The sequence below is a fragment of the Acomys minous genome (assembly GCF_964271855.1).
Source record: "Acomys minous genome assembly, chromosome: 14".
Taxonomy (NCBI): domain Eukaryota; kingdom Metazoa; phylum Chordata; class Mammalia; order Rodentia; family Muridae; genus Acomys; species Acomys minous.
The window spans coordinates 93,690,127-93,705,125 of NC_140496.1; the positions used below are offsets into that span (position 1 = coordinate 93,690,127).

A 14,999-nucleotide genomic window follows, 5' to 3' on the forward strand; every position below is an offset into this window, starting at 1 on the left:
ACTCTCACATTCCACTTAGCTCAAGTTAGTCCACAGGTTTAGACTTAATGCTGAGGCTGCGAGCATCCCCTCCTTCAGCACCAGCTCAAGGGCCTGCTTATGATGCACTGTTGATTCCCAGCACTTAGGGCTCAAGAGTAAGCGTTATCCTACCTCCGAGTTCTGCCGCAGATTCTAGGATTCAGATTCAGAAGGCCGAGGAAAAACCATGGGGGAGATTCAGACAAACCCTCGGGCTTATAATGAAAACAGAAGGCATGATGATTAAAAACACTTAGTGCATCACATGCTTAAATCAAAAGCATACAGTCTGAACAACAGATCACGTCAGGTGTCAACCAGCTGTTTTGCATTTCCTGTGCAAGTTCACCTTACAGCCGGTGTCAAGTTGTGCTTTTTACCACACGCCCCCTTCTCCTGTACCTCATGCAGTTCTGCACAGCAGAACCCACTGCTTGTCTACACCTCGGTTCGGAGAACTTTTCTGCACGGCCTCTGCACCCCGTAAGCACATGCGCCGGGGGCTGTCTTGGTTATACACAGAAGAGCTTCAGGTTCCCTTGCTCCCTGCCCGGTTGCTCACATTCTTCCCTGTGCACTCAGCCCAGTGTTGCTCTTACACGTCAGGTGACCATGGGTCACCCTTGGCCTGGGTAAGCCCAAATGAACTGTTACTCAGAAGGCTGGCGACTGGGGGACGGAGCTCAGTGGTAGCATATGCGAGTACTTAGTATATGCAGGGCTCTGGGCTTGACCTCACGACCAGAAAGAAAAGTTAGAATAATGAAACTGTCTATCTCAATGAAAATCTCCTTCCCCCCTCCCTTGGATACCCTCTCTTGGGTCTTTAGAGATCCTTGGTCTAGCACTGCTCAGTTAACTTAACAGTAAATATTGTTTAATTTACTGTGTACTGAGCTGAGAGAACAGCTCAGTTGGCAAAGTTCTTTACCTTATAGTGCGAGAGAACGTGAGTTCAACCCTTAGATCAACGTAAGAATGTTAGCCTGTTTGCACTTCTAATCAGAGGCAGAGCCAGCCAAAAGGCTCTCAGGATCGCTGCCCAGCCAGTCCGGCCTAATTGGTTAACTCCAAACCAATGGGGCACCCTGTCTCAAAGGACAGTGTTTCAGGGGATGATACCAGACGTTGTTCACTGACCTGCATATGCACATGCACCATGCACATATATCTCACACACACACATACACACACACACTGAAAATTATACTGTGTGCAAGACATAATTCTCCTAAACTTCTTGGCATTTCTGTACCATTTTAATTACTTGAGAAAAAAATTAAGGTATGATAAAAGTAGTTTTCCTCTCTGGAGATGCTCCACAGTTGTTTGATACCCTCTTCTTCCTGGAGGTTTGTTTTTAACTCTCTTAGAGGCGACACACAGAGATGATTTCTTCTTCCCAAGAGAGGATCTGTGTAACAGATAAGGGCGTGTATGTACGTTCACTGGCTGGGACCCTATGTAGCAACCCTCTGCGCCCTAAGTTTAGGGTTTCTCCTCTGCAGTGCGCTGCTGCATGTGCAGTCAGTACGAGGTTCTCAGTCACATCACCCAGCTGAGATCTGGGTGTGAAGAGCAGCACTGAAATGCTCTGGGCAGGGTCGGGCCAGACAGTGGCTGGAGCACTGGCTGTTCTTCCAGTGGTCCCTGGCTCAGTTCCTCGCACCCACATGGCAGCTAACAATCATCTGTAACTCCAGTTCCAGGGGATCTGACACCTGTGACCTCATGGGCACCAGGCACGCAAGTAGTGCAGACATATATGCAAATAAACACCCTGAAAAAAGTTCTGAGCAATAAGCCATGTCTTCAAATATATAAAATTTGTGTTTCCTGCTACAATATCTATTTATTTATCTGTCATCTATCTATCTTATCTATTTACCTATCATCTATCTATCTATCAACTACCTAGCAAATATTTGTAGTATCTATCTATCTATCACCTAGCAAATATTTGTGGTTTGTCTCCTCATTGGACACGGACAGATACAGTTCTACAAACAGCCTCCTTGAGAATTGAAAAACTATGTGAGAAAAGACTATGTTGTATGTAAGACAATCAATAAATTAAGATGATATCAAACTTGTTTATTTCAACATGAACTAGATGCCCACCAATCACTAAAAACTGTGCTCAATATTAAAGCCACAAAGAGGAACACAACACAGCTCTCCCCATTTCTCACAATACAAGTTACTCTTTTATTTTTATTTTGATGAGCACTGCACTTACATTTCCAGTTTATTTCCAGGAGCAACTGGGGCTAGCACTTCTTGTGTATCCTTCTAGAAGCACCATGCCCATGTATGCAGTATACAAACAGGACTTCAAAACATAAGCAACCCAAATGCTAAAAAATGACTATTACTGACCCCCAGATATTGTACCTGAATAAAATATACTCTGCCATCCAGTTACCAGGGCTTATGAACAAAATTCCCTGTCAAGTTATCTGTATGTAAAGCTACAGAAAAACACAGAAGTGCTTGTTTACTTCTGTGATGAGTTTTAGTATCAGCCTGTTGCTTGCTGGGGAAATGCTCCAATTATCATCTTCCAGCAGGTCATGCCAAACTTACTGGCGTGAGACAAAAGCCATTATATTATGCACACAGGTTCTGTGCACTAGCAATATGCATGTGCACCTATGGACCACTTGCTTATCTTGTCCACAAAGTTCGGACCTTCTGTGTTGAGTCTTAGAGCCCTGGGGTGACTCTAAAGTGCCCCGATGGCTGGATCTGGAACATCATCATTTCAACCACGCAATGGCTCATTCACTTACAGGTCCAATGACTGGCCAGGAAGAGCCTGAGCACTCAAGCCCTTTGCCTAAGACCTCACACCAGCAGGTTCTCTACAAGGCTTCACTTTCTACCACCATGGGAGCCTCGAAGTGCTCACCTCTGCTGATGGGGAAAGAGCAACAAACAAACATTAACTTTTATGACTGCGACAGGAAAGTTACACAGTATCACTTCTGCTGAATTCAGGTGGATCACTGTGAGTCCTAGGCCAGCCTGGTCTACAAAGCTAGTCCAAGATAGCCGCTACACAGAGAAACCCTGTCTTGAAAAAAAATCAAAAAACAAACAAACAAACAAGTCACAGGTATATTCAAATTAAACAGGAGAAGAGGACCCTAACTCTCAAAGGGGATAGCAAGTTTAGACAATTATGCAGGGCAAGAAACTATTATGGCCATCTTTGAAAAAATATAATCTGCTGTCATGACAGTGTTCACCACATGGTTATGTAAGTGTGATACGCACAATTCACTTTGTTGGTTTAACTTCTGAATGGAAGATCAAGTTTTACAAACACGATGATATCTTCAGCTTTGGAAATGGACGTTAGCATTCACGTGGGTATTATCTTACGTAACACCAGAAACTTCCCTGTGAAGTAAGTACTGTCAACTGAGCTGAATTCAGAAGCGGAATAATTTGGCCAGAATAGGTCCCAGCACTGGGATGAATCTAGACATGTTTCCAAGGTTCTGGCGTTTCCTCTGTGCGGGCAATTAGCACTCAGTACAGATAAACTCATTCTGTGCAGATCAGATCTGTACAAAACAACGACAACAACAACAAGGCTTTCTGTATGCTGCTTTATGCAGACGGAAGCTCCTCAGAATGAAGATCTCCAGCCGAGTTTGCCAGTTGTACTAGGTAACAACTGTCTACAAGTCTGAGTTTGTAATTAAAAATACAACAAATAATGAAATATGGCAGGGGACAGTCTCTGCCATGGTATCAAAAGGAAAGTCTAATAGATGTATTATCTAGTTTTTCGTAAGTGTTTAAATGCAGAAAGGAAATTCATTCTAGGGATTAAGTCCAGATTTCTACACGCAGCAAACACGTGTACCTGTCAGACACACCGCACTGGATGCTGCAAACTGTGACCCATCATTAGTTCAACTCTCAAGTCCATGTCTTCTCTGAGGATTTGAGGTTAGGACCTTATCTGTTTCCTTTACATTATTCTTTATCTACAGTTTAAGCTAGTCCAAAAGTGGAAATGACTATGTGCACTACTTGTTTTGTCCTTTCCTGTTAACACCTATTATGGTAATTTTTTGGCTTGACTGACAGTGCTTGTACAAACCATGTAAAAACCAGAAGCGTGTCATAATGGACAGGGGTTAGTCCCTCTTGCAGGTAAAAGGAAATTAATCAGTTCACATAAATTGAATATTTGTTTTAATTATACTTTCAACCCAACCTGTTTCCCGGTTTTATGAAAGTCGGTTGCTACTCTCATTTCTGTGATGCGCACATTCATCGATTTTCTGCTTTGTATATAGTGATCACTACCAACTACTCACTGAGTCTTGACACAGGAAAGCTTTTTAGGACTTACAGCAAGTAGCTTTTATGTTCCCAATGTCCAAGACAGTGTGTACCTCTCACAGCTTTCGGGGCAACAGTTTGTGAAAATGCGATGAATTCTGTTGCTTGTTCTCTATCAAAAATTCCCAGCACAAACCAAGGGAACTTAGTAGCCACCTGAGAGTATTTTACATAATCTGTCCGTCTTTTCTGTAACTTAAAAACAGAAGTAGCATAACCCGATTATTGTTTTTGTAGTTCTCCTAGAGACAACAATTGTCTGTTGTTGTATGTTAGTTAGTTAGTGTTAGTGGCTGCTTTGTAAAACATAATAAAGTAATACTCCTTCTTGTCAAAGGGTATACTAAAGATGTCATTTTAACTATACTTTAAGGTTTATTTTATGTGTATGTTTGGACTGCACAGACATGGATGCACCATGTGCATGCCTGGTGTTCACGGAAGTAGAAGAGGTCAGTGGATCCAGGACAGCTGTGGCTACAGATGGCTGTGGGTACCACCACATGGGTGCTAGGAAATAACTTAGTCTCCTCCAAGAGCAGCAAGTGCACTTAACCCCCGGAGCTTCTCTCTGACCTCTATGCTACAGTTGATGAAAAAGCTGAGAATAAATCCTGTCTTTCTCTTAGTTCTTTTTTCATTCTGGTCAACTGAAAATTCAGCTTAGCTATGGCTTATAACTATATATTACAGCTAGCTATGTTATTGACTAGTTGTAGGACTTAAATCTTCATAGCATCTTAGTTTTAAATGTATTAACTTTCAAAATGTGGTAAATTCAACTATACCCTGTTTAAATGAGACCAAACCTTTTGTCAAAAATCCAGTATGCTATGAATCCAGATAGCTTCATGAGTTGTCACCTCTGCAGGGTATAAGAGTTGGAAAGTTCATAGAGTTTTACATTAATTCAGCTCCTTAAATCTATCTGTGATATTAGAGTGTTGTGTGTGTCCGGCCTTAGTGGAGGATTCTCCACTCAATACAAATCCATTTTGTCATGTAGGCCCAACAAAGCTTCATCTTTGGACTATTTAAGAAGTCAACATTTCATTTTGACCAACATGTCAATCAAGACGTTTATAGACAGACCCCAATTTACATTTTTTAACATTAGGATGGTGCAGAAAATATATATAGGGAATAAACCATACTTTGAATTTTGATCTGTTCCTATACCCATGAACATGAATAAGTACAGCACTTATGCTCAGTGCTGTGGATCTAAACAAAAGACGGGTCTTGGTTTACTGTGTTACTGTGGTATTATGTACGGAAGTTAGACTATAAATATTAATATTATACTTTCTACTTACAATACAGTTACTTTCAGCAACCAATATAATCACACTGTAACTTTAGAACCAATCAACTTCAAATATCACTCTTTTAAGAAATTTAAAGTGTTATGTGGATTATTTTGCCGCTGAGTGGTCGGCAAACAATTGTACTGTACACTAACAAACACTGTAGCTACACTAGAAAAATACAGTATACATCTATATCACCAGACTAAGCCTTTATGACATTCCCAACTCACATGATTGCAATCAACAAAGAAATGAGGAAACAACTAACAGAATATATTGTCACAGCAGAATTTCTTCAGGAAAATAAAGACACAAACCAAGTACCATATTTTTCGGACCATAAGATGCACTTTTCTCCCCAAAAAATCGGGGGGGGGGGATTATGGTACACCTTATGGTCCAATTGCTATTGTTATTGCTTTTCTTGTTTAACTGCTCTAAAAACTGGGTGTGTTTTTGGTCCAAAATATACGGTAAATTTCTAAATGGCACAATTCTTACTCAGGTTAGAAAGATTACTTACCCATGGTGAGTTAATTATATTTGACTACAACGCAGCCAAATCTCAAGAAGCTTATTTAAGAATAAATAGCCTTTTAGGGCCTGGGGAGGTGCTGTATGGCAGCTTTTACCCTAGACATAACAAGATTCCATCTTGGGGTTTTTGCCCTGGTAGCTATGGTAACTACAGCAGAATGATACAGTGATGGCCAGGTCTATGGTACTAATAATGGTACTAGAGCTGCTTGGACTCCCCAGGGAGTGGATGAAGCCAGACTCGGAGACCCTCACCTGAGATGAACCACCCAGCCCTCAACTGCCAGTGGTCTTGGGAGATGCCAAGAGTATACAGGAATTAGAAGCTTAACTGAAAGCAGGGCTCCACGATGCAGCTTCCATGTTGTGGCCATCAAGATAGGGTTGGACTCGGTAGTGAAGGGTGGCCGGGGGAGGGGCGGCATTGTGCTTCCCTAAGCAAGCCCTCAACGTGAAAGCCTACGAAAGCACTGGTCTCACCAGTTAGACTTTGGTTAAGCCATACTTTGGTCTGCCCTGGATGTCCACTTGGGCATGGTTAGATGTTCTTTTGTGCCTCCCAAGAAAAATTAGTCCAACAGGAAGTGGCTCCTTGGCAGAGAGGGCTTGCTCTGCAAGATTGAGGACCAAATAAATTTGCTCAGCAGCACCCAGTATGGCAGCAGAGCATTGGGGTGGGGGTAGGGGGGTGAGGAGCTTGTAATACTGTCAACAGGCAGAGGGAAGAACATCAGAGTGCAGCCAGGCTAAACCAAAGGATTTGGGGAGATTATCCTTTGCTCTCATAAGGTACCTGTTATCAGCTGTTGGCTTTTGGTTTTGTTTTTCAAGAAGTCAATTCCAAACCACTTAAAAATTTAGCTCTATAAAGCTGTACGTCGAACAATGACAGGACTGAGTATGTCCAAAGTTCAGAAAATACAGATCCTATATAGCCTAAAGTGGAATCAAAAGCATATGAGGACACAAACAGGCTAATTTAAACAATTTGTATATAAACTGTTTTAAAGCCATGCAATGTTTGAAATTTACTGTTCTTTATTAACAGGTTTTTTGGGAGAAAGCATTTAATCCACCCTTTACATCCTTGGACTGCACCACCAGTAGGAAAGTTCGTTTGTGCTGAGATTTAACCACCCCACTGTGCACTCTGTCCATCCTCATCAAAGCAGAAACTGAAAACTCTCCACTTGCCTTACCACATGGACACCTACTAGGTTAGCATTTGTAGAGTCATAGTTAATTAAAACAAAAAAAGTCAAGGCTCACTACAATAGCAAGGAAAGGGAGAAAACAAGCCCATGGCTTTGAAAATTAGATTTCCCTGAAGATTTAATGTTTCCTAGTGCACCTCACCTTAAAGTCAATGTAAAGCTTCTAAGAGACATGTATGCTACGGTACCGATATCTGGACAACATAACATGCTCACATCAGAAGGCCCAACTGTGCATCTCCCATGTGGTCACCTGTTAAGATTGCCACGAATACACAAAACTCAACAGGGATTATTTTTCAAGCTCAAACTACAGTTGTAGCTTTTCACAAGCTCACTAGAAGCTCCCACTGAGTTTTCAACTGAAAGGAGTTACTCTGAACCCAAACTGGAAAATATCAAGAAAACACAGAAGAATTCTCTAAATGCCTCCTAGTAAAGAAATAGGCTCATTAAGAACATACGAGAGAACAGAACCCTCAACACACTCAAAATAAGAAAGAGAATTACCTGTACCTGGCAATACCGAAGTAAAAAACTTTGAAGACAAAATCATAGAATTCCATTTGAGCTCTGCACTGATGAAGGTCTGCAATCAATTCTGATAACGTGGTAAATTAGAACCATAATTAAGTGTAACATAGACCCTCAGAACAATTCAATCGCTTCACTTTGTACGATACAAACTGTGTTCAATCAGGGTTACTCTGTTTTGAATCCAACCAAAAGATTGTACTTGTTTCTTTTCTTTCATCCTATATTTCTTGTTTCCTGTTCAATACTCTTGATTTTGCCTCCTGGCCTAAAAGTCTAAAATATTTACCATATGGCCCTTTAGAGAAAAGTCGGCCAGCCTCTGCTGTGTGATGGTGCTGCTATTCCCAAAACAGCCTCACCTGAGACTGTTTGAGCAATGCAAACCCACTGAATCAGAATTGTGAGCTGCCCGAGTCGGTTTTTTAAACAAGCTCTCCAGATGATTGTTATGAAAGCGAAGATTTGAAAGCTACTTTAGAGTCAAGATTTTTAGAACGTTCTATCCTCTTGGATAAATTACTTCTTTGAACCAGTAAAATATGGAGTGTCACCCAATTATTTAACTGTTGAAAAGATTGAATTTTAAATTATATAAAGTGTAGCATAACTGGCAATAGTTGGTAATTACTACGTCAACAGTGTTCTGAAGACTACTGTACTGACTCCTAAGACGTATTTAGTAGTTTTCAGAAGTCTTGAGTTATTAAAACCATTATTAAAATTTAAATGATAGGCACTTAGATAAGACGTATTAAAATGGGTATTTATGTTATGCAAAACATCACTACTTTTTTACTATATTTTACTATTATTTGTGTCCATGAAATTATCATTTCTATACAGTGAGTATAAAACATAATCACATGAGAAAATCAATAATCCGCAAAACATTTTAATTACATATTGAATTTAAGCTTGAACTTAAATGATTTTCAATTAAATTCACAATACACATAGTGATGTCTAATAATCTGATAAATACAAAGTTGTAGCATTTTTGTTGGCTTGTGTGTGCGTGCATGTGTGGGTGTGCATGTGTACACCAATAAGTATTTAAGTCATTCTGGAAAGAGAAGGGGCGGGAAATCACCAGAGGGACTGTGGACATTACAAATACAAGTCATGGCTAACAGCCCACTGTAACCATTCTTGCTGCCACATCCTCATCCCTGGCTTAATGCCAGAAATTCTTCAAGTACCAATACTGTATAAAAACATATACTGTAGGAATTCTATTCCTCTGTAGTCTGAATACAGACTCTATCTCAGCCCAAGTGAGAAAGAGCTTTGTAGGCTATTTTGAAAAAGCTAGCACACTGGTTTAAACACTTAAGTTGCTTTGTTCAGGAGCAACTGCCATTTGAAAACTAAAACACTGTACATAGATAGGAATTAATGTAAGACACCTGAGGTACTGGGTACATTTCAAACCTGAATCCCAAATAGCATAAAAATTTGTAATCAAAACAGACTTTTTATTCCTCGGGTTTGAATGAATGATTTTGCACTCTACAAATTGACATTAAACCAAAGTCTCCAATGACAGATACCATAAAGGTAAAAACCAACAAACAGAACACAAAAACATAAAGCATCTCCTTGACGCACGGCAACAACAGGATATCCGACAGCAGTCCCAGTGAGGATCTGGTGCCGATAGTGTAGGCCTCCAACCAGACCCATGACTCGTAGCAATGAACATTTGCGGACAAAAGGATATGCTGCGTGACACACTACAGCTTCTGTGACAAGATTTTTTTGTTTGTCTGTTTGTTTTATTTTACTGGGGGGAGGAGAGGGATTTTGGTGCATGACATGTAAAAATCATTGATATTCAATAAACGTAAAAAGAAAGAAAGAAAGAAAATCCAACCTGGATTTTATCACTTATTTGAAAAACAATACACACACATACACAAAAACAAAAAACAAAAAAAGCAAAAAAACCAAAAACAAACAAACAAACAACAACAACAAACCCAACCTCTATACTATCTTAAGACACAGACATAAGAAAAGGGAATGTCAAAGACGTGTGAGGCACTGTTGTGAAATTATCCTCAGGTATGAAATCCACTACGTAAATACATTTAGTGGTTCCCTCAACAAGTGCAAACTCTTCAGCTCAGCACTTAAGACCAACCACTATTTGCTGATTGCTAATACTTTTTCACTTCTGTCACCCACAGTTTCTGTAATTTTTCTCTACTTAGGTATTGAGTCAAAATTCCCTGTCTATTTTCACTAAGTCATCCCCCTATTTTTTGTTTTTGTTTTTTTCCAGACAGTGTTTCTCTGTGTAGCCTTGGCTGTCCTAGACTCACATTGTAGACCAGGCTTGCCTTGAATTCACATTGATCCACCTGCCTCTGCCTTCCAGAGTGCTGGGATTAAAGGCCTGGTGTGTGCCAGCACGCCCAGGTGGTCATCCTCCTATTCTTAGTCAATGGGTTTTTTTGTTTTTTTGTTTGTTTGTTTGTTTGTTTGTTACCATTTTTTAACCTTTCAGAAGTACAGCTAAACTTCTGGTTCACACAGTATTTCTCTAAAGCCTCTGCATGGCATCTTTGCAATATATGCAAAGATACTTTGTATCATTTGCAATTTTTTTTTCCACTGAAAAAGAGATTTTATGTTGTCCTTTGAGACAGTCTAACTTTTCTTTTTAATCCAGCTAGGCAGTCCAGGCTGGCTTCAAACTCCTTAGTCCTCCTGATCCTCCTGCCTCAGCCTTTCCTCCAATGTTACAGATATGTGCCATCACGCCTGCTACTTATACATTTATTTTTAACTATAGTTGTGTGGGGTGGTATGGCTCCTAAGATTCTAAGAAACCTGAAGTTTGTCTTACTTCTCTCCTCCCCATAATATATATGACATAGAATCAATTTTCTATGTGTATAACAATGTATACACATAAAGTAATAGCTGTGATCTGCAAGGTTACGTTGAAAGTTTTCTTGTTTCCTTTACGGAGAAAAGTTGCCATAAAAACATCCTTTAAGGGTTGCATGAGGGGCTCAAACATGCACAAGGCCCTGGGGCTCAATCCCCAGGAACACAGAAACAAAACAGTCTATATCTAAAATAAGTAAAATGTACTTATTTCTTTCTTTAAAAGATAGAGTAAAAAGTATGGTATATCTTAGGAGCTGTACCTTCAGTGGGTCAGATATAAAATTACCTCCCAAGGTTTCAATGTTTTATTATTTTATGTATCTCCTAATCATACAAAAAAATCTTAATGATTGGAATAACATTATAGAAGCAAACTGCATAGGGCCAGTTGACTTCAAAATCCATATCCCTGAGACAACGTAACCTTTTAAAATGAAAGGCCTTAGAGCTGGACTTTTGCTATACCTCTAAGTCTACTAACTCACGGATTTGTTCAGGGCCTACATTCTCAAGTTCAAGAGCTGGAAGTAAATGAAAGCACTAAGAATAATTTGACTAAGTTTTACTAAACACCTACTATGTGAAAACCACACAAAAATTAAAACATAAATTTCATCTTCTTGAACTCAAGATTAAATGCACAAAACATACAAATAATTCCATTAGAGATTATGTATGTGCAAACAACAACAAAACAGAACACCAAACTTTGCCGGGCGTGGTGGCACAGGCCTTTAATCCCAGCACTTGGGAGGCAGGGGCGGGAGGATTGCTGTGAGTTCGAGGCCACCCTGGTCTACAAAGAGAGTCCAGGACAGCCAAGGTATCACAGAGAAACCCTGTCTTAGAACCGCCCCACCCCCCACCTGCCCGCAAAAAAACCAAACTTCTAACAAGGTACCCCAAGTGCTAAAATAAGAGGAGGGAGGCAAAGAGTTTCTGAGAAGCTTCAAAATAAAATGAGTTTCTGTTTGGCTTCTGAGTTTTTAAATTTTAATCAAGCAACAGCATTCAAAATTTGCAAGATCATTAAGTGATTTAATCTGTTTGGGTCTTTTTATTCCCTAGTTTGCAACAGACTGGATATTCTCCCAGAGGGGAAAAAAAAATACTGATTCAACATTTTTTTTTTCTGATTCAATATTTTTAGTGTTTAGTTAAAATTTCAGTTTTTGCTAAATTTCACCTTGAAAAACAAATGAGACTTGTTTCTACACCAAACCTGTATTGTAACGTAAATCCTTTGAAGACAAAGATTTTAATCTGTAATCTGGATTATCATTCATTAAAAATGAAGAGAGAAAGGGGCTTACAGATACCCTCTTTTTAAAGAAATTTGCTCCAAGTGTCAGTAGTATTCTACTAGAAGGAAAACAAAGTAAAAATAGAATTCAGGTTCATAATTTTTTTCATTCAAACCTCCTCCCCCTCCTCCTTCTCCTCCTCCAACTGTCTTCTTCCTACTAAATAGGCAAAGGTCTGACTCAAAGCTGGGAGCATTTTGCTCTTCCGGGAAATTCTATCGCATCATTCCTGGGTTCAGATACTTCCTTGAGGGTTCTGAATTGCCTGCTGTGGCCTTACTCTAAGCGTTGAGCACGGTACTGACAGGTGAGAAGACCACACTCATAAATAACTGGCATCGGAGTGGGGAAAGTCCGAGTGCAGGGACGCAGAGGAAGCCAATTTTAAAAGGGGGGAAATTACGAAAGACGGGAGTGGAAGCAAACTGGGGAACGTGTGCTGGAAGATGATCTAAGTTGTTACTATCAGAGGAAACTTTTCGCTCTTAATTACCGGAGAAAATGTATCCGGTGCTTTTGTAATTATGCACAGGTAAGCAGCATCTGAAGAAATTTCCAGGTTCGAATATAAACAGTTTTACAAAACATTTGCTTTGAGATATCCATTCTCTTGAGATTAACTATAAATACAACGGAACTAGAATCAGATTATGCAGGTTTAGGCGAAGGGAGCTGGGGCAGAATAACCAGCATGCCAATTCCGTAACAATGTGTTACAGGGAGCAGTTTCCAGCTACAGTAGCCAGACCAGGGAAATCCAGAAAACCGCTGGAGGACCGGGAACAGTGCTCTCTGTAGTCCACCCAACACCAATTCAACAGCTAGCGACTCCCGCCAGCCTCCCGGTGCCCACGGCCGCGGGCGAGTCATCACCTCCACCTTGGAAAGGCTGTCCGCTCTCGCGTCCGCCGGGCGATCGCCTTCCCAAACTACTTGCCGGCTGTGCCCGCGCCGGCGCCGGCGCCCGGCAGGCTGGGGAGGAAGTTCCGCCAAGTGGTCGGGCTCGCGGTGGGACCGAGCCTGCAGCACCGCGGCCTCCCAGCCCCCGGGGCCGCCCCGCGCGGCCCGGCGCCGGCAGGAAGCGTGGAGGAGGGGAAGCGAGGCGCGGAACCGGCCGTCGACCCCACCCCGTGCGCGACCCCGCCGGCCGGGCTCCCCGCGTGCGCCCGCGGTCCCCCGGGGAGGGCCGCCGCCCGGTACCCCGCGGACCCAGGGCAAGCCGGCAACTTTGCACGAGAAATGCATTGCCACCCTGCAGCACGCCGAAGAAGGGGGAGAAAAATGTCAGGCGGTAACGGCGGGGAGGACTTACCCATGTTCCTCTCACCGAGAGAGGGACCGGCAGGGCGAGGCGTAAGGGTTCGGGTGCGGGGCGGCGCGGTGGCGTCCTCCCTCTACCTCCGCGTCTCCCGCAGCCAGGGAGGGACCCGCGGGGGGCGGCCGCCGGGGAGGAGCAGCGGCTGCGGCTGCGGGCGGCGCGGCCGCGGCGGGGACGAGCGGCAGGGGGCGGGGCGGGGCGGGGCGGCTGGGCGCAGCCTGCGGCGGGCGCGGCTGCTAGCGAGCGAGCGTGCGGGCGGGAGGGCGCGGAGGCGCCGAGCCGTCCTGAGAAGCGCCCTCCCGACGCGCGGCCGAGCGCCCCGCCCTCCCCGCCGAGCATGCTCAGTGCGGCCAGCATTGCCTCCTGCTCTTTGCGGGCGAAGCTGAGGCTGCTTTGGGGGATTGGGGTTGGGGTTGGGGGGCGGAGGATCTGCGGACCCATACGGAGGAGCAGCTTGATGGCTGTCGCCAGAGGGGCGGAGGCCGGGCTCTAGTCGCCTGGCTGCAGGGACAGAGCCCACTAGGAAGGAGCCTCAGCCAGGAGCGTAGAGGGCAACGCAGGGGGACGCCCCTGGCGAGCACGTGCGGGGCGGCGGAGCCCAGGGACCGGGATGCCCGCCGGCTTGTCCCCGGGGCGCATCAGGCTGTCCTGCCGGGATGGAGGGAAAGCCAGTGGAGCGAGCAGCGGCCGCAAGGTCACGGCATTCCCTCGGCGGCGAGCGCGTACCTAAAGCCCTTTAATCCGGCAGCCGTCGGGCCGCACCCTCCGGGGTGTGTCCTCCGCTCTCCCGCTGGGCGGGAGAGGAAAGACGCGCTCGGGTTAGAAAATTAAAGTCCAACTCTGGGCCGGGGTAACCCTGTGGAAGAAGAGCAGCCCGGGGACCCGGACGGAGGTGCTCCCCATCGCTGGCACCCTCGCCACCGGGCATGCGCGGGAGGCTCGGGTCCCTGTTAGGCTCTCTGCACCAAGAGGAGGCTGGCGGGAGACCTGCAGGAGTCCTGACCCCAGTGTGGTTGATTAGGGCAAGGACTCCATCGCAGGGCTATGGCGATCTGTAGGAAGAAGACAGCTGGAGCCCAGGTCTCTCTCCTCTTGCAGCTTCTACTCTCAGAAGGGGCTGTTTGATTTTCCGTCTGTGACTCACAGACCAGTCTCTGATACTTACACACACAGATCAGAAGAGTCTCTTGATATATTAGGTACTGGGATTTTATGTGATTTTTCTGAATAAAAACACAACAAAATTAAAGACAGTTGTGATCAGTTTCCAGCAGGTCAAGCATAGACTGACGTAGAAGTTAAGCAATTCATTCTTGAAAGAAAAATACTCTTTTTACTTGCAAAAAGTCCCCTAGGGCTCTTGCGATAATCCCCACAAACAGGAGTCGAACAAGAAAATTGCTGAACTTCTGGAGGCCAGAAGACACGTCAGGGCAGGCCATGCACCTCCTGAGGGTACCTCTAAATTTCGGGTAACTCTTTGGCTTGTCGCACCAAG

The 14,999-nt window shown here is 43.6% G+C and overlaps 1 protein-coding gene across 4 annotated transcripts in view; it reads right to left on the minus strand.

Moving 5' to 3' along the window:
* Positions 1-13,684, minus strand: part of RAP1GDS1 (Rap1 GTPase-GDP dissociation stimulator 1) — a 141,889-nt gene extending 128,205 nt beyond the window's left edge. For 3 of the 4 annotated variants that reach the window (XM_084757395.1, XM_084757393.1, XM_084757392.1), the window contains exon 1: positions 13,496-13,684. In XM_084757395.1, coding sequence (XP_084613521.1) covers positions 13,496-13,499 — 4 coding nt within the window. In that variant the 5' untranslated portion in view covers positions 13,500-13,684. The remainder of the gene's footprint in view (positions 1-13,495) is intronic. The other variant, XM_084757394.1, reaches the window with a different exon arrangement.
* Positions 13,685-14,999: the final 1,315 nt, after the last annotated feature.